Source organism: Agelaius tricolor, unplaced genomic scaffold, assembly GCF_023055355.1.
Source record: "Agelaius tricolor isolate 1412-34295 unplaced genomic scaffold, bAgeTri1.0.p SCAF_18, whole genome shotgun sequence".
Classification (NCBI taxonomy): domain Eukaryota; kingdom Metazoa; phylum Chordata; class Aves; order Passeriformes; family Icteridae; genus Agelaius; species Agelaius tricolor.
In genome coordinates, this window is record NW_027269278.1 from 15,673,828 (window position 1) to 15,699,505 (window position 25,678).

At 60.0% G+C, this 25,678-nt stretch overlaps 3 protein-coding genes across 4 annotated transcripts; all 3 read right to left on the bottom strand.

Annotated features, from left to right (window-relative positions):
* Positions 1 to 340: 340 nt before the first annotated feature.
* GRK6 (G protein-coupled receptor kinase 6) lies at positions 341 to 15,411 on the bottom strand. 2 transcript variants are annotated; one of them, XM_071443549.1, is made up of 16 exons: positions 15,290 to 15,411; positions 12,324 to 12,419; positions 9,735 to 9,847; positions 9,353 to 9,430; positions 9,052 to 9,152; positions 7,739 to 7,831; positions 7,417 to 7,480; positions 6,689 to 6,829; positions 5,844 to 6,034; positions 5,068 to 5,105; positions 4,841 to 4,930; positions 4,547 to 4,755; positions 3,925 to 4,062; positions 3,575 to 3,712; positions 3,298 to 3,432; positions 341 to 1,762 (listed from the first exon to the last, which is right to left on the bottom strand). In XM_071443549.1, exons 1-16 carry the CDS (start codon positions 15,339 to 15,341, stop codon positions 1,712 to 1,714), a joined length of 1,728 nt encoding a protein of 575 aa, XP_071299650.1. In that variant the 5' UTR covers positions 15,342 to 15,411; the 3' UTR covers positions 341 to 1,711. The 2 variants fall into 2 exon arrangements, with proteins under 2 accessions (XP_071299650.1, XP_071299651.1); XM_071443550.1 differs by lacking the exon at positions 341 to 1,762 and adding an exon at positions 1,770 to 2,517.
* A 2,647-nt stretch (positions 15,412 to 18,058) lies between these two features.
* LOC139597820 (alpha-2Db adrenergic receptor-like) lies at positions 18,059 to 19,550 on the bottom strand. The gene has a single exon (XM_071443556.1). The coding sequence runs from the start codon at positions 19,272 to 19,274 to the stop codon at positions 18,246 to 18,248; it is 1,029 nt and encodes a 342-aa protein (XP_071299657.1). The 5' UTR covers positions 19,275 to 19,550; the 3' UTR covers positions 18,059 to 18,245.
* Positions 19,551 to 19,875: 325 nt separating this feature from the next.
* SLC34A1 (solute carrier family 34 member 1) lies at positions 19,876 to 25,584 on the bottom strand. Its single transcript, XM_071443557.1, has 12 exons — positions 23,812 to 25,584; positions 23,473 to 23,655; positions 22,983 to 23,111; positions 22,762 to 22,905; positions 22,537 to 22,648; positions 22,250 to 22,445; positions 21,969 to 22,064; positions 21,754 to 21,853; positions 21,361 to 21,528; positions 21,091 to 21,207; positions 20,819 to 20,943; positions 19,876 to 20,723 (listed from the first exon to the last, which is right to left on the bottom strand). The coding sequence occupies exons 1-12, from the start codon at positions 23,915 to 23,917 to the stop codon at positions 20,169 to 20,171; spliced, it is 2,031 nt and encodes a 676-aa protein (XP_071299658.1). The 5' UTR covers positions 23,918 to 25,584; the 3' UTR covers positions 19,876 to 20,168.
* Between the last annotated feature and the right edge of the window lie 94 nt (positions 25,585 to 25,678).

The window sequence follows — 25,678 nt, forward strand, 5'->3', positions numbered from 1 at the left end:
CTGGGAGGGGCTGTGCTGGGGCTGGACATGTCCCAGAGGGGACCACAGCATGCCAACAGCACAAGGCCTCATACCTGTCATGCTCTGACACTGACTCAAAATACGCAGCAAAGACACTGAGGGTCATCTGTGATACTCAGGGCTCAGTCAGCATCAGCCTTTTTGCCCTGGAGAGCAACCCCAGCCCTTCCCTGCAGGACAGGAACCAGCAGAGCCCATGGCAGCCCAGAAACAAGGGCCCCACTCCCCTTACAGCCACCAACCCTGTATGGCCCGGAGCAGGTCCCCCATGACATGAGAGCAATACAAGGCACAGCAAATCTTTACACTTAACAAAAGGTTAAAAATTTAAATACTCTCCAACTTTAGTGCAAGGCAAGCAAATGATACCACAGGTCCAAGTAGGTGCTCAGCCCCCCTGGGGGGCCTGGCTCAGAATGAGCAGAGGCAGCAGCACACGCACACACGTGTGCACACACACACACAGAGAAGGGACAAGTTATTGCTCAGGACACAGCTGGGACAAGTGTACACAAGAGGGGACAGGACAAGCTGAATGGAGAGGTGGGCTGATCCCCACGCTGCTCCCCACAGAGGGCTCCTGCCCATGGGTGCAGGAGCTGTGCTGGCTGCCCAGAACCCCTGGGGACACACATTAAGCTGGTCCCAGCCCTCTCACTTTTGGGTCACAGTTTCACATGACCCCAGGAGGGACATTCCCTTTATCACAGCTTTGCTCCCTGAGAGCAGGGTCCTTTATGTGTCTGCTCCTCCACCACTGAGCTGGGCCTGGGCACGGCCACACCTCTGGAATGCACAGGTCCAGAGCTGGTGGAACTGCGCTGCCACCACCCTGCAGTGTGCCGGGATCAGACCAACCCTGTGGCCACAGCAGCAGCAGGTGCCTGGGAGTGGCTGTGTCCAGCTATGCCAGTGGTCTGGAGAGGGGCTCGGGATCAGCTCACTGGAGCTGGCAGCACGTGTGAGACGAGGCAGGAGGCAGCAGGCTCCAGCAGACAGGGACACGAGGACAAGGCAGTGACGCTCTGCTGCCAGGACACAATGGGGGACGCTTTGGCACAGCACTTCCCTGTGCCTCGAGGCTGAGCAATGGACTCCGCTGGAGCCAGGACACCTCAGCACGGCCAGAAAGGTCCAGGAAAGATGATTTAGACACCTCAAGGCACAGAAGGCCTCTGTCCAGGACTCCCTGGAACAAAGCTGGGACAGTCACTCCTCCCATAGGAGGACATTTGTGCCTGTGACAGGGTGGGGGCAGTGCAGGCCCCCACCCATAGACTAAAAACCAACATGTGATATGTACAGACCAACATATATAAATATACATCCAACCTGTGGCGCCGCTCGGGCACCGTGGAATGTGTCAGCAGAGCTGCTCCAGCCTGGCCTCGGCCCACGCTGGAACCATCCCTCCCTCCCTGGGCCCGGCACAGGAGCGGCAGCAGCACCAGCACCATCCCAAGGGGCAGATTTGGAAGCGTCCGGGTTGGTCTCAGGGCTTGCCCGTGGTCAGAGGCGCCTCAACCCGAGTCGTGTGCGGCTGCCAGCCTTGGAATCATCCTCACAGTCTTCACATGCAGACGTATAAAACTGTAAACAAATCCACCTTGTGGGGCCACTGCGACCGTGTCCTTCAGGCTGGGCACTCGGGAGAGGCAAGGGGGTCTCGGGCTGGAGAACAAGCTGTGCTCTACAGCCGGGTGGGCTCTTCCTCGCTGTCGCTGCAGTTTCCACAACAGTCCTGAAGTCAGAAGGGCAAGGGGAGGGAGGAGGGAGGGAGAGAGGAGCACAGCAAGCAGAGGGTGAGCATGGTCACACAACCCAGCCTACAGCTGCCCTCTGGCAGGGATGGGCCAGGTTCCCCCCCACCCCAGCCTGTGTGCAGGAGGGTTACATGGAGGCAAGGGGCAGGAGGGGATCCCCAGACTGCAGAGAACAGTCCAGCTGCATCTGGAGGTTCAGCCCCTGGCAGGCAGACTGGTGAGCACACAGCTGGCTGGCTCAGAAGCTCTGGTAAGCTGGGCTCCAGGGACTGCAGCCACCCAGGGACACAAGCTCAGTGCCAGCACAGATGCTCAGCCCTGCTCAGGGCTCAGCTGGCCACGAGAGCAGCTGAAGCCCTTTTTGATGAAAAGGGAGTCTGAGCATGGGGCAATGCCAAACCCTTCACAGTTTCTCAACCCTTCTGTGTGTCCTGGTCATCCAGAGAGGAGTGAAGGAAACTCCCCACAGCCCCCTGGGAGCAGAACTCCCAGCAGCAGCAGTGCAGGGGCAACTTTGGCTCAAGCTGAGGGCAAGGCCTCCCCCACAAAGGCAGCAAGAGCAGGGATGCTGGATTAGTGGCTCAGGGGGCAGTTAGAACAACAAGCAGGTTGTGCTCTGCCAGGGGAAGGGAATAGGCACTGAAGGGTAACACTCCTCTTTCCCAGATCTTGCCATGTCCGTGGGCCACCGGGTATTTCCCTGAGCAGAGCAGCCAGGAGTGACTGCTCACCTCTGGAAAGAAAAAACACGTGGGAAATCACAGCTCAACCCCTTCTACAAACAGCTGCCCATCCTCTGGCAGGTCCTGGCTGCCTGGGGAAGGGCTGGGTATCTCCAGAGCTGGCTCGGGCTAGGGCAGCCCACTGAACTGCAAAGCACAACTCGGAGCTTGCCAAGGAGCAGGAGTCAGCACCAGGTGGCTGAGTGGGTCCAGAGCCAACCATGCTGGAGTCCTACAGCTGCACACAGCTGCTGAGAGGCAGCAGCCCAGGCTTTGCCAGGCCTGGAAAGAAGGCAAAGACTGTCCCAGGCAGAGGAAATAGGCAGACAAACAAGCCCACAACAGCTGCAAGCTGTTTCTGTTCTCCTCATCCCTCAAAAGAGCTGCTCTCTGCCTGGCTCAAGATCTGGCAAAGTGCTCTGGGGAGCCCAGACAGCCCATTCCAAGAGCAAGGACTTGCTAAGGGATGGTATTATTCATGTCAGAAGGGACATGATTGAATATTTTATAGTCTTCAGCATCCCTCTGCCTGGGTGATTCCAGCATGTTTAGCCAGGACCCTCCTTTCCAGCCCCCTTGACTCCCCCAGCACGGGGAGTGCCAGCTAGACAGGGGCTGGCTCCTTGCACAGGTGCCCCTGAAAGCTCTGGGGTCTGGCCACCCAGCACCAGGGGAGACTGCTCACTGCCCTCTCGTGCCCACCTCCCTGCCAGCCCTGCCTGGCACAGGCAGGAGCAGGATCACTGCTGCTGGGAGACTGGCTGGGGAGGAAACACTGGGCAAACCCTTACCTGTCTGCTGAACAAGCGCTGGAGTAACCCTTTTTTGGGCTGTGGAGAAGGCTGCCCTTTCCAGTCCAGGTCTGGGGGCACTGTGCCATCTGTGCTAAAGACATTCAGCTCCTTAAAACACTCTGTCTCGATCATCTGGGAAAGATGGAAAAGAAGGCTGCAGCAACTGCCACATGGAGCCCATCACCATCATGCCCAGCAGAGCATGAGAGCAGTGGGGACAGCACAGGGACACTGCCCTCGGCCATGGTGGGCACAAGCAGGAGCAAAGACCCACCTCATTCTGCCAAGGAATGGGCACACTTCCTGTAGCAAACTTCTGGTAAAAGTCGTTGTCTGTGGGCTCCAGCTCCACCCCTTTCACCGTGGAGAACTGCTCGATGTCCAGCACATCCTTGCAGTAGATGGCCTGGGGCTATGCAGCACAAAGATTGCTCTAATGCCAGGCTCCACCTTGATGCCACCACCTCCAACTGTTGCTCATGGCTAAGCCAAGGCCACCTCTCCCTGCAGCCCAGAGCTTGCTGGACCCCTGTTCTGCCAGGTCCAGGGAAGGGGATGGGCCCCATCTCCCCATGCCAGGGCTCCCTCTTCCCTTGACAAGGTCAGGAACAGATGGGCACTTACATCTGGCTTGAAGGGAGGGTCCAGCATGCCTGCTTCCAGCCTCCTGAAGTTGAGGTGCTTGAAGAGAGGGTGTTCCTTCACCTCCTTGGCCCCAGCTCCTCGGCACCCCAGGCGCTCCAAGGGGTCTTTGCACAGGAGCTGTGACACAAAGGAAACCAATGTCCAGGGTGCTCTGTGCAGGAGCAGCCCTGGGTTCCTGCAGTGTGTTCTAGGGAGAGCACAGGCCTGCCAGGCAGCTGGGTAAGGAATGAAGGCACTCTGAATCCTCCTGTGCTGCCTTATCAGGAACAAGGGAAACTGCTGCAGGGAGCAGCTCCAGTATCCTGCTGCTGCATGCACAGGAGTGGTGGGAGTGAAGGGACAGGGCTGCAGAGCCACACCACGGTGCAGAGAGTGAAGGGACAGGGCTGCACAGCCACACCATGGTGCAGAGAGGGAAGGGAAAGGGCTGCACAGCCATACCATGGTGCAGAGAATGAAGGGACAGGGCTGCACAGCCACACCATGGTGCAGAGAGGGAAGGGACAGGGCTGTGCAGCCATACCATGGTGCAGAGGGAAGGGACAGGGCTGCACAGCCACACCATGGTGCAGAGGGAAGGGACAGGGCTGCACAGCCATACCATGGTGCAGAGGGAGCGGGCGCAGGGCGAGAACTTCTCCGAGTACTCCTCCTGCACTTCCTTCACCAGGCGCTCCACCTCCTCCCTCTTGATCTTCTTCTTGCGCTGCTGGAAGGGCGACTGGCCCTCGATCATCTCGTACACCAGGCAGCCCAGGGCCCACCAGTCCGGGCTGAATGTGTAGCGCTCGTTCTTCACCACCTCCGGAGCTGCGGAGGAGCGGGGTGAGGGATGGGTGAGGGCAGGCAGAGCACATCTTTGGAACCACTTTTTGCTTAAAGCAGGGCCACTTACCCATGTAGCCAACTGTCCCCACCCGGCCCTTGATTGTTTGGCCCTCTGGCACATGCACAGCCAGTCCCAGGTCTGAGATACGGATGTGTCCTGCGCAGAGGAGGGGACAAGTTAACAGGAGAAAGTCGGGGGGCAGCGTTTGAAGCTGCCAAAAACACAGGGTAACCCTGGTTCAAGCAGAGTAAGAAAAAACTCAGGCTCACAGCTCCTCTTGCCCCTGCACTCACCATGGTCATCCAGTAATATGTTCTCTGGCTTCAGGTCCCTAGGACAGAAGGGACTTGATTAGCAAGAAGCCTTCAAAGCAAAGGACACGAGCAACAACCACATCTCAACAAGTCACAGATAAGCAACTTTAGGATGCAATGCCCCTGCCTCAGGCACACAGATAACCTTCCCCTCACCCTCTGTCCCAGAGGTGACCCTGCAAGCTCTCCCCTCCTGGGCAGAAAGGTGGAACACAACAACCTTCAACCCTCTGCACTGAGCCTGATGATGGTTCCCTCTTTGCAGGTGCAGAACTCAGTATGGAGCAGAGGCTTCTCTGCTCATCCTGCCCCAGGGCAAGGAAGGACCAGAAGGGACTTCCTGGCCAGTGTTTAGCCATGCTATCCTAACACTGCATCACACCCCTGAGAGTACAGTCAATCCACTTGTTTTCCCTCCTCCCCAGCTCTTGAGCACGTTGGGGCAGCCTACCCTCCTTTGTTCTAGTGTCAATACTGCCCAGGGAGCTCAGTGCCTGCCCTGAGCCATTCACAGCATGATCACATCCTGTTCTTGGCGATCATTTACCAGCACAAGGAAGCCAAGCTAAGGTCTCCCTTTCTCCCACAAGATCAGCTTTCTGTTCCCGATTCCTCTCACTCAGCTCTGTGCTGCTTTCAAGCCTGAGGTTATTTTGTTGAGCAGACAGACCCAGCTGGGCTGGCAAGAGCAGCAGGAACCCTCTTGCTGCTGCAGGCCCTACAAGCTCTCCCAGCAGGGCCCAGGCAGCACGCACCTGTACACAATCCTCTCCTGGTGCAAGTCCTCCAGGCCACAGCAGATCTCAGCAGCATAGAAAGCTGCCCTGGGCTCCTCAAAACCAGCCTCTCCCATGTGGTAGATATGGAACTTGAGGTCCCCTCCATTCATGAGGGTCAGCACTAGGCAGAGAGCATCTTTAGTTTCATATGCATAGGCTAAGCTCACCTGCAATTCAGGGCAGAAAGGCTGTTAGAAGACACAGCTGGAACAGGGAGGTGCCCACACTCCCATGGACACTTTGCCACCCAAGCAGCCACTCACAGGCTCAGGGCTGGGCCTTTGCCAGCAGAGGAGGAACTGTGCAAACCCAGGGAGGACATGGCAGCACCCAGCAGTCCCAGCACACCCCCAGCTCTCCTCAGACAGGGAGGACACTTTCCCCAAGCCAAAGCTGCTTCCCCCCACGGGCAGGCAGCATCTGATGAACCCTCTGCAAAGGGAGGCTCAGGCTTTCCACACCTCAGTGCACCAAGGCAGAGCTCCCAGTCACACAGCTCAGGGCTGGGCTTCTCCCCAGACCACTGTCTGGAGAGACAGTTCTCACTGTTTACTCGTGCCCCAAAAGTCACAAAGGCGCCTGTAACACCAGATGGGTGTTTGGGGCTGACTCTGGGGGCATTTATAGCATGTTGTGGAGGCAGTAAAGGTCCTGCCACACTCCAGCCTTGTGAGAGATGTGCAGCCACCAGGACCCTGCACCATGGGCAGAGCCTACTCCTGCCCCTCCACAGCAGGTGAGGAGCACAGAGGTGCCAGGCTGGCTGGTTGGAGGAAGAATCCAGCATTGCAGCAAAGTGAGAGCAATTCCTATGTACTTACTACAAACCTACTGTTCACTTTTTCCAGGATCTGTTTTTCATTCAGGGCCATGGCTTCTCCCTTCCTCTTTTTGATCCTTTTCTTCTCCAGTTTCTTGCAGGCATACATCTTCCCTGTGGCACGCACTTGGCAGGCACACACCTGGAGGGAGGACAAGGCTCAGCACCCTCCCTTTTCCAGAGTGAGGGTCTAGGTTCTGCTCTAGGTTCTGCTCTCAGGAAGGGGCACAGGAAGGCAAAGAAGCCCATTGTCAAAGCAAAGACACAGTGACAGCTCCAGATGTTACAGAGAAGCAGGAGCCAGCTCTAATGCCTCAAACACCTTTAGCAGCACCATGGCTGGTGCATAGGAAGACAGAAGGCCACTTCATAAACAGAAGGAAGCCTGGCAGGAAGTTTTCAGGAGTGCAGTTTGCCCTGTTGAGACACAGGGAACAGACCTGATTGCCCAGTTAGCAGTAGGCACCACAGGGCTCGTGCTACCAACCCACACAGCACCTCCCACACCTCCAGCAGCTGGACAGAGGTGAGCTCCTGCCTCTCAGGGGGAGCTGACAGGTTACACAAGGCCCAAAACACAGCCCAGCACAGAGCCCCACAGCCAGCAGCACCTGCTTCCAGGCACTGGAGCAGCTGGTGGCACCCTGATGGCCAAGCCAGGCCTGCCTCTGGCAGCAGGCAATGGGGCTGCCTGGTACCCTGAGTGCAGAGGAAGCAGTGGTTACTCACCTCCCCAAAACCGCCCTTACCCAGCACACGGTACTGGCGGAAAGTATTTTTGGTCACTGGCTGCCTGTGAGGGAAAAGTAAACCAGAGTGAGATGTGAGCAGTGAGAGGGCTCCATGCCCTGGCCTGACAGACTGTGGCTCACCCCAAACCCCTGCCCAACCCAGCCTTGCCTCCCCACGAGGCTGGGGCTGCTGCTGGTGCCAGTAAAGGGCTCTGAGGGACAGCAAAGGCCAGGGCCCAGCATGGGAAGGAGCCCCAGGGAGCCCTCAGACAGGCTGTGTGAGGAGGGTGCAGGTTCCCCAGAGGTGAGGGGAGTGTTACCGTTCCAGCCATTTCCACTGCAGGAAGCGGTTGAAGTACAAACTGTCGAGGTAGTCGGCAAAGGGAGCCACGCTCAGGTAGTCGTGGATAAGCCTAGGAGAGAGCAGAGCCAGCACAGTTCCTGAGAGCTGGTCACAGCCCTGGAAGAAGCCAGCAGCCCCAGGAAAGAGGAGGGGAACAGCTCCAAAGGACTCTGCCATCTCTCACCCAGCCTGGTGCAGAATCACCCACACAGCCCCGCTCCATGCTAAGCCTGGTGCAAAGGAAGGTGCGTTGGAGGTACCACTGTGACAAATGCAGCACCCTGGGACCCAGCTGGCACTGCTAATTGTGGCCTCTTGGCATCAGCCAGGGCTGCAGGACAAAGGGGGACAATAGGACTCAGCAATTGCCCCTCTGCTCACAGGGCAAACGTGCACACAGGCTGTAATCAGCTGCTAGCAACATTCAGCACCAGGCACTGAGCTGTTCACTATCAGTGAATATCCAGCACAAAAGGCCACAGGGGATCCTGCTCCAATGAGCTAACTGCCTTGGAGAGCTGTGCCAGGGCTGCCCAGCGGAGTGAGGAGCCTTAGACACAGTGTCTAGACTGGGAACACGCATCAAGGAGAAGCGGATGGGCTCTCCCCTTTCAGAGCCTGCCAAGAGCAGGCAGGGCCCAGCCCGGAGGCTCTGCATTCAGACACAGCACTGGTTACCACACACGGAGCTAACGCTCCCCAGAAGACTGCAGCAAACGTGTTGCCACAGCCCTGCTCTCAGTGAGGCAACACACTCCAGCTACTGTGCAGGGAGGGGTGAGGCTGCAAGCCTGGCTTGCCCAAGAGCTTCCGCTTCACACCCAGAGCCGGGACCTTGGCCACCACCTCTGTGATGGGAACAGAGGTGACCTTAGAGCCCTGCAGAACAGCCAGAGTGACCCAACCACAACAGCCACTGCTGCAGCAGGCAGGACAGGACAGCTGGCACACACTGCAGCTATGGGCTCAGCTCGGCAGGAGCCTACAAGATCCTGGCACAACACTGGGAATAGCATTGGAACAGGGTCTTCCCAAATGGCAGCTCCAGCTGGGAGGACTGACAGAGGTTTCTGCAGCAGCTCGTGGCTCCCAGAGCCCAAGATACCCTTGTGCTCACTTTCCTGGAGCTGGGCTGCAAACTGCTGGTCCAAAACTCCCCAGGCCCCAGCCTCAGTATCAGCTCTCACTCTCCCAGAGGAAGGGACCACAGGGGACAAGGTGAGTCAGCTGCAGATCATCCCTGTGCCATGTGTGACCCACAGGCACAGCCCAGCCCTCCAACTAACTTACTTAGTGCATTCCTTGAAGAGTTCCTTGGAAGGTTCCTGCTCCAGCCTCTCACAACAGGCATCCACCAGTTGTGAGGGAACTTCAGGCACGTGGTCCTCACTCTGGGGACAAAGGGATGGAGTCAGGCATAGGGAGGAGAGCACAAGGACCTGCTTTAGGGTCAGTGGGCAAAGCAGTGTGGCAGCTTGTGAGGTGGTGTGGTGGCTCAGCATGTTGGCTGTGGCAGGACATAGGCAATGTCAGCTGTTGGCTTTCCAACTGTTCTACCCTTGCAGACAGCAAACACAACCCTCTTACTCACGTTTGGCTTCAAGTACTTTTCAATCAGGTGCTGCCCACATTCCTTCCTCTTCTCATCTGGAGCCACTTCGTACCCTGCCTGGAGAGAGCAGTGTGAGGGGCAGGTCCAGCCAGAAACCCAGCCTTGCTACTGGGCAACAGCTGTGGGGCAGCAACACTCTCTGCCCAAAGTTTCCCATGGTTTCCTTGAAAACCAGATCTCCAGCAAACATCTCCCAAAGCAAAGGACCAGCCCTATCCAGGCTCCGACTCACAGGTTTTTCCTACAGGAAAACCCTATTGCCCAGAAGTACCTGCTGGAGGACCCAGCCAACCAGTTCATGCCCAGGGTGTCAGGAACATCCCTGCCTCCCCCAGTGAAGCCTGATGGGCTCTGCTCTTACCACAGCATCCAGGAACTTGACGCAGCGTGAGAGCTCGGGGCGCGTCTCGCAGAACTGCCGGAACAGCATGTGCCCGATGGGCTGCTTCTCGCACAGGCTGTGGTAGTCCCGCTCTGCAAACGAGGAGAAGGTCACCCCAACAAATCCCAAAGGAGCAGTCCCAGCCCAGGCAGCCCTGGGGTTACTGTGACTCCTCAGCTGGGCTGCTGACAGGTGCCACCAGCCTGAGACTCCCAGGAGAGTGAAGCGCACCCAGTGGGACAAGGGCCATTGCTGAGGTTTTATGTTCCCCTATGGAAGATGCTCTTCCCAGAAAGAGGATTGACCTGCTGCTCTGTTCAGCCTGAACCTCTTGTTCCCAGCAAAGGACCTCCATATCAGCTGCTTGCCTAAAGGCTCTCTTCTCTCTCCACAGAGATCAACCAACTACTCCAGCCACACAACTTTCCTTGGAACATGAGGAACACACCAAGCTTATCTCAAGGCAGATCTTCCAGGCCAAGAGTTGTTCTGATGACTCCTTCAAACCATTTGTGTTCCCAAAGGCCTTGCTGGAAGCAGCAGCATCAAAATGGGAGGCACCATTCCCACAGATGCCTTGCTGATGTGCACACAGCAGTCAGAACTCCCTTCTCCATGGGACAGCCACTTGCTCGTACATCAACTCTTGCAGATTCCTCCTACCCCTCTCTGAACTCTGGCAGCCCACGCACAAACGCCTTTGACTATCCAGAGCACTTCCAGTTCTCTGCTTTCTTCCTCCCCTTCCACTCAGAAGACGTCTGATCCCAGGCCAGAACACATTTCTGTGACAGCCACTGCCACCGAGGGCTGCCTGCAGAGCAGATGTGCAGCCACCCAGGGGATCCCAGCGCTGGGTACTCCCAGCCTTCCTCTCCCTGTGCAGCAGTTTCTCCCGAGGAAGCTGCAGCTTCCTGAGGGTGCAGGAGAGTGCAGAGCCAGGCGGGCTGTGGTGGGGGAGGAGGTGGCCTCACCAGCTCCGCCGCCCCAGCTGGTTTCCTTGTGTCTGCAGGGGAAGGAGTTCCCTTCAGCTGGGGAGGACCAGAATTTGCTGTCGGCGAGATCAGAAGCTTTCAGCTGCCCTGGTTGCTGCCCAGGCTCACAAGAGGTTACTCCCTGTGGTCAGGGCACAAAAAGTTTAATTCTGCAATGGGCAACCAGCCCACCGTGCCCACAGTCCTGCCAAGAATCTGGAATAGGAAAGAAATGCCTTTCCAGAAACTATGAGGTGAAAAGAAAGACACCCCAGCCAAAGAGTGCCCAAGCACAAGGAACAGGGTCATCTCTCCCATGGGAAAACCAAGAGAAACTGCTGCCACCTGGGTCAGAGCACTTCTCACGTGCCTCTCCGAGGGGAAGTGAGACACTGGTGGTGACAGCCAGTGGCTGAGAGGGACTTGCTTCCCAAATCTTCACAAGGTCACTGTCCTGGATAGCAGGACAGCAGACATGGAGACCACCAGCACTCAGCACTGGCAAATGGGTGAAGTTCAGTGCTGGAAAACATCATGACAGCCACAGGAAGGGTGGCTGCAGGCACAGGGTGGACAAAAGCTGAGGGAAAGCTCTGCTGAGGGCATTGCAAGTCAAAGAAGGGATTTGGATGGACAAGATGGGAGCTGCAAGGAGAGCCCAAGCCCAAGCCCTGTTCAGCCCTCAGACCTTGCTCCAGAGAGGCAGCCAGCAGCAAATCCAAGGCTGGAGTCACCACACAGTCACTCTGGCTGTGAAGCCAGCCCTGAGAGATGGTGCACAGGTTGTGTGGCAGAGGGAGGTGGGGACAGCCTGCACTGGGCTGCTGTGAACATGAGGGTTACAGTGTGGATGAGTGAGGTTGAGGTTCTCCAAGCACTACAGTTCTGTGGGGCCCAAAGGACTCCCAGGACTAGAAAACCTGGGCAGGGCAGAACTGGGGATTTGAGCTGCAGAAACCTCCCAAACCCATTGGTTTCAGTGGCACTGGCTCTGAAACAAGGCCAGTGCTGTGCCACTCTCCAGCTGGCAGCTGAATCCAGACTGAAAACTTAAACAAGCTCTCCTCTTCCCAGGAAGCAAAGCACTTGCACCCTCTGTGCCCCAAAACAATTTCACATGATCTCAGGACCAAGCCTGCTGCACAAACAACATTAAAACCATGAAGAGTACAAAGTACAGAATGAAAATGACAGGCCAAGCCCTGCTCAACGCCAGTTCTCATCCACTCCACACAGCAAGAACCCAAGTTTACTGCTTGAATGTTAGAAGCTGAGGCCTGTGAAGCTGAGCTGAATCCAGCCAAGAAGAACAGAAAATATTAGCAGGACCTTTGTTATTTTTGCAAAGTCACCCCAGAGTGACACTCCAAAACTCTGCAGCATGGAGCATGTCTGTTTGACACAGAAGGTGATGTTCCCCTAGTGAAGCTCATCACAGCCTTGCAGGTGTGTGGCTACATCATCAGCCACTTACCCACCCATTATTTCTTCCCTACACTCTGAACTCCAAGTAATCCTGGCTGGGATTTGCCCTGTTATATGTCCCTGACACTCAGCTTGGGGTGCACACCTCCCACCCAGCCCTGCATCTCACCCAGGGTTTGCCGAAGGTCCTCGCAGAGGCTGATGTGGGGGAACTGCAGCATCTGGCGCCATTTCTTGCTCTTGCCTTTCCGGTTTCCTCCACCACCTGCAGGGCACACAAAATCAATACCATGAGTCAGGAAGCAAAGGTGTCTGACTGCACCCTAGCCTTGCCTCTAAGTCCAGGCAAGGAAAACAAGACTGACACGGTATCAGCATCTCCTGGTGGGACCAAAGTGTTGGAGCCTCGATTGGAAATGGACAGACCAACCTCTGGCTGCTGAACAAATCCCAAACAAGAACTTGAAGACCTTTCATGATGGAAGAATCCCACCAGTGTCCACAGCCACAGCAGTTCTTGGCTCCCAGGCCTGTCCCCAGCACCTCTGCATAACTAATCACCCCTCCAGGCCATGCCTTGCTTTGGTGTGAAACTCTTCCTGCCATAGTAATGCCATCTACTCATTCCAGACTGATTGCTTACTCCAGGGAGGGGCTCTCACATGGAGGACATGAAGCTGGGAGACAGGAATTCCTGCTCTAATCCTGGCTCCACAGACAACTCGCTACATTGCTTGGGGCTCATTGCTTCAGTTTCCCACCTCTGAAGTGGGGACACTCCCACCTTTCTCCAGAGATAAGCCAGCCTCAGAAAATCCAGATCCAAGAACCAGGTATTACTTCAGCTTCAGCTGCTGGAGTAAATGCCCAGTGCTGTAGGACAGGGTGGGAAAGCTTCTAGATAGACCAAAAAATTTACATCATAGCAAACACTCAGTACCGACTGCTGGGATCAGCCAGCCTCCAGGGATTGCTTTCCCAGTGCCAACACACACAATTTCCCACCTCTCTTTGGAAATTCATTAAATCACCCTGCCAAAGTGGTCGGGCCAAGAGTTGGGCTCAAGGCCCGGCCTTCTGAAATCACATAGGGGTTGAACATAATTTATCAGCTCTTGAGAAACACTCTCAGAACACTTTCCTCCACTGCAGATGCAGTTCAGCCCCAAACCCTAGACACAGCATGGGTGGGATGGGACCATCCTGGTCAGCCCCAGGTGGTTCCAGCCCCAGGTCCCAGCCCCTGGCATTCCGTGGGTCCCTGCAGTGCATCTGCCCCGCAGCAGCAGCAGCAGCTGGGCCGCACGATTGTACAAACTCAGGAAGGAAGTGACTCAAGGGTGAGCAGGGCTGGAAGAAACCAGCGGCGCAGACACCTTCATGTCAGCCACAATGCAGCGGATGGGGGCAGCGAAAGGAGGGCAGGGGAGGACAGGCCATCCTCACCCCAAGAGAGCTCAAGGAAAGGCAGAGCAAAGCCCCACAGCACCCGGAGGTTGCATTTCCTTGAGTTGTTTGCTTTGAAAGGAGGCTCCAGCGCCCTTCACGCGCGGTTCTCCCCCGCCCTCCCAGCACTGCAGAGGGAAGCTGGGCTCCTGCACAGCAACCTCCCAGCACCCCTGGGTTGGGGATGGGGAAAGGGGTGGGCTGCCTCCACCCAGAGCTCAGCAGGAGCAAGCTTCAGGGCTGGGTGATGGATGAGAGCTGCTCTGTTGTCCCTCTGTCAGGGCAAGGGGGACAAGGATCCTTCACCTTCCCTGGGCCACACCAAACACAGGGCATGGTCATGCTGTGGTTGGCTGTCAGCAGCCCCATAGCACATTCCAGCTCAGCTCTGCACTCCCACACCAACCTAGGAAGCTCCAAAACGGCTGGGCTGGAGTTAAGAACCCAGCCCTGTTGGTTCTGGCCTGCAAAGCAGCTCTGTCCTGTCACAGAAGCTGTCCAAGCTTACCCCAGTGGCCACCACAGCCACTCAGCCACAGGTGGGAGAGCCACGGACAGGCAGCATGGCCACCTGTGGCCCTCACAGCCCCAGAACCACCTGGCACAAGTGGAACACTGGGATGTTCCTGCCTGCAAACTGCAAACAGGAGCAGCAGCCGTCCAGCACCTCATGCTGCATCAGTGCCAAAACTCCACTCCCCAAGGGCACCACAGGAGCCGGTCTCGGGGTCACTCCGTGTGAGGCTGGGCCCCGTGCCTGGAGGTCACAAACCCTGCTGCTTGGTTTTGAACCAAACCTCGCCATTATGAACCCAAACGTCACGGTCCATCACGGTCACTGTGCCAGGAGTACTTACACTTAGCCTGCTTTTCGAGCAGATTGGAAATGCTTCTGCCCGTGCAAATTTAATTTCGCTGCCTTTTATTCCCACAAATCTAATCTCCAAAGCCCTCTAACTGGATTTCAGCGGGTCTCTCAGGCTCCAGGATGGCTCGGTCTGGCCAACTGCACACCACGGGGCAGGGGGGAGCGTGCAGCACATATGGGATTTAATGAACTCATCGATGCCCGGCTGGAGCAGCTCCTCTGTGCAAAAGACCGGGTTCCTGTGTGAAACTTCCCATCCTCTCCTGAGGCTGCTCCCCTGCGTCTTCAGGACATTCCACACGGGGGGCTGGAATTCAGCATGGCCCGGAGCAGCGGGAGCGCTGGGGGCCGAGCAGAGCTCCGGGAGCCCCGCAGATGGGGCCGGGGCTGCTGTGAAGGCGGCGGACGGGGCGGGCGGGGCTCCCCGCCGCAGTTTCGGGATCGGCCCGTGTGTGGGAAGCAGCATTTACCGGACTGAAATCAACTTTTTTTTCCTCCTACGGCACCCAAAGCTGCCTGTACGCTGTGCCGGGGGAGCTGGAGCAGCCCCGGAGCGGGCAAGGCGGGACGCAGACGGGGCGATCTGCGAGGCCGCCCGGGACGGAGCTCGGCACCCCCGGAGCGAGCACAGCGCCGGGCAGCCCCCGCGCCGGACGGGCGAGCCGAATGCCTGTGCCCAGCCCGCGCCGCCACCTCCCCGCTCCCCGCCAAGGCCGCGATGCCCCGGGAGGGACCGCCCCGGCCGAGCCCCGGGGCGGCACCACCGGGGCCCGCAGCCCGGGCCTGCCGCCCCGCCAGCTCCGGTGCCCGGCGCCGCTCACCTTCGCGGGCCTTGAGCAGGACGGTGTTGGCGACGATGTTCTCCAGCTCCATGGGCCCGCGGGCGCCGCCACCTCCCGCCGGCTCCGCTCCCCGCGCTCGGCCCGCGCCCGCCGCCCCCCGCCGCCGCCGCCGCGCCCCGCCCCCCGCGCCCCGCCCGGCCAATGCCTGCCCTCGCTCCTCCCGCGCCGCGCGCCCATTGGCCCGCCCCTTCAGGAAGCCCCGCCCCCTCCGCAGCACCACCGCCCTCCAGTTGGCTCCGCGAGGTGAGGCGGGAGGGGCGGGCCCATAGTAGTGACGTCATCCGGCGGCCGCCGGCGAAGCGCTCCCGGGACGAAGGGGCAGGCGCTGATTGGAGGGCGAGATGTCACTCAGGACGCACCGCGAACGGATTGGGAGAGAGTCAAGTACGCCCACACGGGAAGCCCCTCCTCCCACGTCATCTGATTGGGTGTGGAGCTGCCACTCAGACGTAGAGCGACTGATAGGCTGGTCTATGGTGGATGGGGCCGAGTGGTTGAATATAAATAAACTCCGGTGCTCAGCACCAGCCGAGAGACTCTCCTGGACTTTGTGGGGTGTCGGTTTCGGCCCCAGGGCGGGGCTGTTTCCGCGGTGTCCTGTGCTCTCTCCTGTTCGAACCAGCACACCTGGTTTCCCTCTAGTGCTGGCCTGTACTCGAACACCCCTTAATGACCTCTCAGCCCCTCACTGACCTGCCCATCTCCCTGCCTCTCCTGAGCACAAAACCACTCCTTAATCTTCTTACACCAAGTGATGTTTGCCCTGCTTTGTGCTGCTCCTGGCTTTGGGGTGAGGACATCACCTCTGCCTTCCCACGGCTTCTGTACCTTGCTCCAGCCCACGGGAGATGCCTCCTTCCCAGCAGGTGTGAGGCTGGTGCTGGCCAGGGCAGGGAGGAGATGATGGGCAGATCCCTCCCCTGGTGTCTGTCAGTGGCAGCCTGGGCCCACGGCAGGAGAGATTTTGGGTTCATGTCCTCAGGCTGCAGTGAGGATGATAATAACACAAATTACTCCAAGCACTCACTGTCCGTGCAGTCAGTACTGCTGTGCCCTTCAGCATCCACTGGAAATCAGATGTCACATCTTCAGGGTATGAATCTGCAGCGATTAGGAGGAGGAGGAGGATGCTTTGCCCTGCCACACCTTGGGGGTAATCTCTCTGTCACTGCCTGGAGCGATGAGTTCATGGTGTGAGAGCTCCTCTTTTAGAGCTGCTTTCCTTCCAAAGCATGTTTATTTTCAACTTAAAATGAGATTACTCTATTTCCATCCATTTCCAGCATTAACCCTTGGGTTGCTATTTTCTGTTTCCTCCCACCTGGCATTCTGCAGCACCGTTCCCATCACTGACAAAGCTCACGGACAACGGGAGGCTGCTGGAGCAGCACCAGTGTCCAGAGGATCCCGGTGTCCCCAACAGACCCAGCAGCAGCTCAGGTGTGGAGCTGCCACTCTGCTTTTCAGATCTGTGGAGGGGAGCTGTGTGCTCATGCCCAGGAGGATGGACAGTGCCTGGGACCCTGTTGGCACCAGGGTATGTGGCCAGGGCACTGTGGGGCCCTGGGCTGCTGCCAGAGGGCTGGTGCCCCTGGGAGAACTGACCCGGCCGTGTCCCCACTAGTTGCCCTCATCTGGGTATTTTTAGAAGCAAAATGTTGTTTAGTTGTGAGAAGGAGGAGGGCGGCTGTGGGAGGGGAAGCTGGGTGGCAGTGATAGGGCAGCTCCTTCCGTGGGCAGTGCCCGAGCAGCTCCAGCCACCGGGGCCAGACCCCTCCGAGGGACCCATCCCAACCCGATCCCACTGGGAACTCTGCTGACTCCAAAGCTCACACCATGAGCCTCCCCACATGGGGCCAGCAGGCACAGTGATGGCCCAGGGATCCTCACTGCTGCAAGTGTCCCCATCCCATCCAGCCCCCCCATCCCATCCAGCCCCCCCAGAGCCCAGCTGAGCTGCACCCACCCTGACAGGGGCTGGGGGAGCTGGCAGGGGCCAGTGTTCCTTGAGCTCCAGCTCCCAGGCGCCAGCAGCTGTTTTTAGCCCAGAGAAAGTCCAATGTTTTGAGATTTTCTATTTTGAGCAGCAAAGCTGAAGAAGTGGAGCAGCCCCTGACCTCCGGGTGTCTGTGCAGAGCGAGGCAGGCAGCCAGGAAGGGTGGGTGTGGGGCGGTCTCTGCCCCCCAAGGGGGATGTGGTTGTCCCTGGGTCTTCCCCCCACAGCTGCCTCTGTGGCCTCTTGCACGTCAGGCTGTGCTGGAGCCTGTTCCCATGCGATCCCATCTCTGACACTCTCCCAAGGGAGAAGGGCCTTTCTGGCTCTGGGATGTCATTCCTGCTTTCCCTCCTGCAGCAAGATCCCAGAACAGTCCCCAAGCAGGATGTGGGGTGTTCCACGCCAGACCTGCAACCCTTGTACCCCACTGTAGGTACATGTGTGGCCTCACAGAGCCCCCATGACATAGCACAGCTGACATGTTCCCAGAGGGGACAGAGAGGCACAGGGCTTGGGCTGGGCTGCTGTGGTGGCACAGTGAGATCAACCCAGCGCTGGTGATGCTGCCATGGGGGGGGTTTTGTCTCCTCACAGCAGCCATGGGATCCATCCCCTACACAAGAGAGTGCTGGGGGACACAGACATTCATCTGAGAGTGGGGAGGGCTCACTCAGCAAGTTGTCACCACCACTGCTGCAAGGCACAGCTGTGGGGTGATGCGGGTGACAAAAGGAGCTGGCGGTTGGTGCCGCTTTCTGAGCAACCTGGAGGCAGATGCCAGCCCCAGGCATAGGATTTGGTCCCATTTTATTCAATCCTGCAGTTCCAGAAGCACCTCGAGCTGCACACTGGCACTGCCATCCAGGGTCTGTGGCGTGGCCGGGTGCTGTGATCGCTGAGCAGGGCTGGTGGCCACGTCCCCAGTGTCCCAAGGGGTCCCTAAGAGCGGTGCCGGTGCGGGACGGCGAGGAGCCGGCGGAAGGCAGCACGGAAATCCCGGTTGAAGAGGGTGTAGATGAGGGGGTTGATGCTGCTGTTGCAGTAGCCGATCCAGAAGAAAAAGTTGAAGAGGGGCTTGGAGACACGGCAGCCCTGCCCACAGAGAGCCCCCAGGCTGTAGGTGAAGAAGAAGGGGAACCAGCACAGCACGAAGGCGCCCATCACCACAGCCAGCACGACAGTGAAGCGCCGCTCCCGTGCCCGCACCAGCCGCCGGCGGCACAGCAGCATGCTCTGGTGCTGGCTCCGGTGGCGCCATCTCAGCATCCCCACGCCCAACACCTTTCCATCGCCGCTGGCAGCGCATGGAGAGCGGGCAGCGAGCAGGGCGGCCGTGCGCCGGGCAGTCAGGCGGTAGATGCGGCAGTACACGGCCACCATGACGAGGCAGGGCACGAAGAAGGAGGCGGCGCAGGAGGCCAGCACGTACCAGGTCTCCTGGCTCAGCTGGCACTCCCGCCCGCCCGGCCGCGGCCGCAGGAGCGGTGGCAGTGCCACCAGGGCCGCCGCCGCCCACACCGCCCCGATCATGGCCCTCACCCGCCGCGGGCTGCGGCGCAGGTTGAGCCGCGCCGCCCGTGTCACGGCCCAGTAGCGGTCAAGGCTGATGGCGCAGAGGTGCCCGATGGACGCCGTGCACAGCAGCACGTCCAGCGCCAGGTACAGGCTGCACCACAGCCCGCCAAAGTACCAGTAGCCCATCACCTCGTTGGCCAGCGAGAAGGGCAGCACGAGGATGGCCACCAGGATGTCTGCCGAGGCCAGGGACACGAGGAAGAGGTTCTGTGGGGCTTGCAGGGCCCGGCTGGTGGAGATGGCCACCACCACCAGAGCGTTTCCCAGCAGCGTGGCCAGCAGGACGGACAGGGCTGCCAGCAAGATGAGCCCCGTGGCTGCGGGTGAGTGTGGGGCACTGCTGGCGCTGCTGCCGTTACCGGAGGTGTTGGGAAGGGCGCTGGCTGGCTCCATGCTGGCCCGGCCCCTCACGCAGATGAAGCCCCATGGGGCTTTCCCCCACCCTGCTCACCGGTCCCGAAGCGGCTGCAGGCTCAGTCCCAGCATCGCTGAGTCCCCGGGGGCTGTCCTGGCTGCCGCCACTCCTGCACTGACCCGGTCTGGTGGCGAGGTCGTCCTGGCCCGGTGGTTGCCCGGCTGGGCATGCAGGACAGCGGCGGGGCCGGGAGCACCGAGAGGCTCCCACGGCAGCGCTGCTGGCTCTGCTGGTCCCAGTCCGGAGGAGGGCGGGCGGGAAGGAGGGAGGGAGGGAAGGGTGGGCCGATATCACTGGCAGGAACCCAAACATCTGTGGGCAGTGGGAGAAGCTGTTATTGCCACTTAAAGGGCTCCCTTCAGGGTCACCACGGCAGGAGGGCTCCAGCCACGGGTGCCAGGGTGCCTGGTGGTGCAGGGGCACTGCCCAACCATGCCGAGTCATCATCCTGCTGATCCCAGCTCCTACTGCTGGTCACTGCAGCAGCCCAGGACCTTGCTTGGCTGTGCTGTGCCTCGATCACAGATATGCTGCTGTGGCACACAGTGGGGCACCATGGACCCTGCCAGCTCAGCCCTTTGGGGACAAAGCAGGGGAAGAAGATGCTGCCTGTGACAGCTCAGTACAGGTGGCTACAGAGCTCAGGGTTTAGCTGTGGCATCATCACCATGATGATGTGCTTGGTGTGTCCCCAGCACCAGCTGGGCTGAGCAGTGATGGTGTGAGGGGTAGCTGTGACAGTAGGGTTTGCAGAGGGAGGACCCAAAGAGAACACGCAGGGGTGTCAGCACTCCCCCTTTATTAGACACAGCTGAGCAGGGGCGGTGGGCACCAGTGGCCACAGGAGCAGCAGCCCGGGTGAGCAATGCCAGCTAGAGCCGTGTGGCACCGTGCGGGAGCGGGCGAGGGGAGCCCACCCGCGTGCTGGGGCTGGGCATCTCCTCGGGGTAGGAGAGGGCAGGGTTGTCCAGCCCCAGCCTGGCCTTGTCGCGGGGAGCGCCCTCGGGCTCCTCCCAGCCCTCAGGGCTGCGGCAGCGGTCGGTGCAGCACAGCGTGGCCTGGGTGATGACACGGTCCAGCGGCTGCAGCGAGTGCATCCAGGCTGGGAGGAAGTCCCAGGTCTGCAGCCACTTGGGCAGGCGCCCGGGGCTGTGTGCCTGCAGAGCGTTCACCAGCCCCACGAAGAAGAGGAGGCCGAGGAAGGGCGCGCCCACCCCCACCAGTGCCTGCCAGCCCGCCATGGAGATGCCGAAGATGAGGGAGGGCAGCAGGAGGAAGCAGATGATGAGGTAGAGCACGGCAAACCAGCGGTACTTGGCCGTGCGCTCGCCCAGCGCCTTGGCCATGCGGATGGGCAGGCGGGTGAAGGGCAGCGGGTACCACAGCAGGATGCCCGAGATGTTGAAGAAGAAGTGGCACAGAGCAATCTGCAAGGATGGCATCCCCATCAGGCCGGGCTTCCCCCAGCCCCTTCCCTGCCCCTACCCCATCCAGCCCAGCCATGGCCCCGGGCTGACTGTACCTGGAAGGAGCTGGCCAGCTTGTCCCCTGGGCTGGCCAGGGCAGCCAGGATGGCAGTGGTGGTGGTGCCAATGTTTGAGCCCAGGGTCAGTGGGTAGGCACGCTCAATGCTGATCACCCCCAGGCCTGTGGGAGAGGCACCCTGTCACTCCTGGCAGTGCCATCCCCATGCTCTCCCAAGGAGGCACAGCTCCTTTTGTCCCTCTGAGTGCTTTAGCACCCACAGGCCACGGGATGGCACATGGCAGGGGATGAGGAATGGCTGGGACTCACCAATCAGGGGTGTGATGGCCGAGGTGAAGACAGAGCTGCTCTGCACCACAAAGGTCATCCCAGCACCCACCACCATGGCGAAGTAGCCGGTGAGCCAGCTGAGCGGGTGTGGGAGGTCTGCCAGGGCATGGCCAGGGCATGGGCACAAACAGGGACATGGCCATGGCCACATCAGGGCTGGGGGCCAGGGGCAGCCAGGGACAGGTCTGAGGATGGCAGGTGGAGATGGGCATGGGTGGCCATGTGGCATGTGGTCCCCATCCTACTCACCAGTGTTGATGACCTTCTGGATGGCTTTGGCCACCTGCCCCTTGAGCAGGGAGTTGAGGAGTTTGACCAGGAGGATGAGGCAGGTGCAGAGCACGACAAGGGACCCGGCCAGCAGCACCAGCCCCACAGCCAGGTCAGGCAGTGGTGTGTCGGTGAAGAGGTGCTCACCTGCCCCACAGCACGGCTGGACAAGGGGCTGGGGCTGGCCCGGCCCCGCTCACAACCTGCCCCCACAGACAGCCCCACACCTGGACCCCAGCACATCTCCCAGCCCTGCCCCACATCATGGCTCCAGCACTTCTCCATCACATGTGCAACCCCCAGCCCCCCTTGCACCTCCCCAGCTGCATGCCCTGTGCCCCAGCCCTGCCCAAGCCCTCCACACCCACTCACACTTCTTCATGGTGACGTTGTGAAGGACCTCAATGCCCTTAGTGCTGCAGTGGCCAGGGGATGTGCAGTTTGGGGGGGGCCCAAGCCCCACAGAGGCCATCTGCAGGGAGAAGGTGGGCTACAGCTGGCTCCACAGTGTGCTTTGCCAGCCCTTGCCCACCACCCAACCTCTGTGGAAGTGTTTGGTGGCCCCAGCAGGGCCACGGGCCCCTCACCTGTGGGGTTGCAGGGCCACACCAGACGCGGATGAGGCTCCGGTTGCGCAGGCTCTCGTCTCCTGTCGCGATGCCTGTGATCACAGACTTGTCCAGCTGCAACAACACGCATGTTGGAGAGGCCACCTGGGGGCTAACAGCACCCACAGGCTGGGGACATCTTCACTGGCATGGGGACACCACTGCCAGCCTGGGGACACCGGGATACAACCGCCATCAAAGGGACACCAGTGCTGGGGGCATCACCACCAGCCTGGGGCATACGTAACAGCTGAGGAGACCTGGATGATGAGTTTGGTGAAGGGCTCTGTGATGATCTTCAGCAGGTCGGGGGCATCTTTCCCGCTGCGGATGTTGAAGGTGGCCACAACCAGGCGGGTGACGTGGTGCAGGTACCCACTCACCACCTCCAGCGGCAGCAGCACCAGCACTGACAGCCAGTTGAAGCAGTCGTGCACCGTGGCACCAGCGAAGGCCCTGTGCAGCATGAAGGGGCCCATTGGTGTGAGGTGGTCCTGAGGAGCTGCCCCCAGCCCCAGCAGTGTCCCCTGAGCCATGCAGCTCTCACCGTTTGAACTCGCTGCGGTCGCCAGCCTGCATGAGGGCCACGATGGTGTTGGTGACCGAGGTGCCGATGTTGGAGCCCATGATGATGGGGATGGCAGAGCGCACCTCCAGCACTGGGGACAGACAGATAGACCTGCTAGCCTTGCATGGTCCAGCTCATGATGACCCCATCCAGCCATCCTCTCCCTCAGCCTCAGGTCCCCAGCAGCCTCGTGGGCACACTCACACCCTGAGGAGACCATGCTGACGATGATGGAGGTGGAGGTGGAGGAGCTCTGCACCAGCACGGTCACCAGGATGCCCACCACCAGCCCAGCCACTGGATTGGAGAGGATGGCGTTGTCCTTGAAGATGTCCCCCGCCACCTTACCTGTAAGGGAATGTGAGTGCAGGCTGCTGGCACTGCCAGTGCCACCAGGTTCCCGGGCATCCCTGCCACCCTACTACCTCCAGCCAGCTGGAAGGCAGAGCTGAGCACGTCCAGAGAGCACACGAAGAGGTACAGGAACCCAAACATCAGGGGCACCTTTAGAAGGGAGACACAGAAGGACTGGACCCTGGCCCAGCACCCGAGCTCTGTGCAAGACAAGAGAGAGTGTTAAACTCCTGCTGTGGCATGGCCCTGGCTCCCCAGGCTCTGACAGCCTTTTTCCACTTTCATGGCTCCTGACAGCCCAGGGCCCATGTCCCGAGCTATGCCACCTATCCCAGGGTCCCATCCATCTCCTCCCACCCTGCAGTGCCTTGTGCCAGCTGCCCATTGTCCCTCAGCTCTTCCCACATCACCCCAGGACACTGAGGGTCTCTTCACCAGCACTTCCCTCCCAACCTGGCACCCCACAGTCCTGGCACCACAAGTGCCCCAGGTGCCTTTGTCAGATCTCTGGGGTGTTCCCCAGCCCAGGTGCTGTGAGACCCCACACCCCTGGGGTCTCACCTGGCCTCTGCAGCTCATCCAAGCCCAGCCGGTGCCCCTGCCAGGGGAGCGCATCCAGCTCGAAGCGCTCGCGGCCCTCACGCAGGCGCCCGGGGGAGCCGGGGCAGGGGAAGCCGTGCTCAGGGCAGGGCACGGCGCTGACCGTGAAGGGGCAGCCATGGGCACCTGGCAGCCGGTGCAGAGCTGGGGAGAGACAGCAGCTGTGTTACAGCCCTGTCCTGGCAGGGACCTCCCTGCAGAGCACAGCCCAGCACTGCCTGGGACAGCATCTGGCCAGAAGCAGAGCTGAGGAGGAAGAGGAGGACGAGGAGGAGGAGGAGGAGGGCTGGGGGCACCTACCTTGGGGGCTGGGGCAGTAGGCAAACTGTGGCCCATGCACAACCCTTCCTCCCCGCACCGGGCAGCGCCCGGGCAGGACTGGGCTCTCGGTCCGGTAGGGCAGCATGGCTCCTGCTGAGGCTGAGCAGAGGTGGCCGCGTGTCACCACAGCTGTGCTGCACCAGCTGCCACGTCCCCCCAGATCCCTGCAGTGCTGGCACCACTGAGGAGCACCATCCCATCATCTGTTGGTCCCCTGGGCCACCAGCTGCTGCTGTGCCACCCCAAGGGCAGGCAGGGCAGGCAGGAAGGGGACTCCTCCTGCCCAGGGCCCAGCTCACCTGGGGCTGGCCGGGCACTCAGGGCAGTGCCACTTCCACATGCCACATCCACGCCTCCCTCCAGCAAAGTGGCCCGTGGGGCACCACGGCCCTTTATACACCGGCCAAGAGCAAAGTCTAAGGAGCCCCGTGTCGCCCCTCGGCTCCGCTGGCTGCTCACCTCCTCCCCAGAAATTCCTGCAGTTAATGGGTAACCCCCACCCATCCCGGTCAGCCGCAGCCCTGGGGCGGGATGGGGCACGTGCCCCCCAGGGTACCGGGGCACTCCCGGGTTGGGGTGAGCTCAGCTGCTGCCGTGATGAGCAGAGCCGGGCACTGCTGGGACCCAGAGCCTGGGAGGTGATGCTGGAGGAGCCTCGGCTCTCCACCATTTGGTGCCAGGTGGTTCATCCACTGCACGAGAGGAAGAGGAGGAGGAGGAGGAGGGCTTGGTGCTGGTGCTGCTGGGGTATCACAAACCAGAGGTGAGGCCATGCTCACCTCAGTGCCATCACAGCATCAGCCATGAGGGATCAGCTCTGCCCAGGGCACAATGGCCTCACTCCCAGGGTGTTGGAGATGGCTGGTGCCAACACCAGTGTGTGTCCTGCCACTGGTGGTGATGGTGGCACACAGCCCGCGCCAGGGCTCAGTGTGGGGCAGCCAGCAGTACTGAGGGCTGTGTGGGGCAAAGCCTGCATCTCCCTGGCACCACATCTTCCCTGGCACCACATCTTCCCTGGCACCACATCTCCCAGCATGTGCAGTGGGTGAGCAGGAGAGGAGCGAGGCCAGCGCTGCCGTCACCACCTCCTCCTCAGCCCTGTTTATCATTACCTGCTGCTTACACACCTCCAGCCAAGTTTCCATCCACCCACAGGACACACAGCAAGCTTATGTCCACAGGGCACAGACAGTGGCCAAAGGCTCCTCCAGCCCTGTGCCTGTGGGAGTGGGCACAAAGGGGTGCTCAGTTGCCCCATTTCCCCAGGATGAAGCACTGCCAGAACTCATTACCATGATGAGCCAGGTGCAAATGAAAGGAAAGATCCCTTGGGTACTCCAGGGCACTCAGGGACAGCCTGGGGACACCTGTGCCACTGCTGGAGCATCACTGAGCCACCTGCACTGGGTCACAGGCTGATGGAGCCGAATGCCCGGGAGGTGGCACAGCAGGGGACGTGTCCTGCCTCCGCAGGGCCTGGGGACCCTTCTGCCCAGGGGGTGCAGCCAGCGTGCAGGGTGCTGGTGTCCCTGGTGTCCGCACTTGCCCCGTGCCCAGGGGCTCTTGGCCAGCCGCCCCCACAATCATTAACCCAGTGAGGCCCTGGCAGCTCTGGCTGTCACTCATTGACAGGGTTGAGGCTGAAGTCCTTGGCCATGCCGGCCCTGCAGCTTCCCCTGCTCCACCAGCAGTGCTGGGTAAACAACTCCTGGCACTGCCCCTCGCTGCCAGTCAGGGTGGCACTGGAGCCCAGGGCTGGCCCCAGCTCTGCCATGGCCCTGGGAAGGCTCTGTGGGGAGAGGGTTGAGGGGACATTGCTGCAGGGAAAAGCACAATCCAGCCT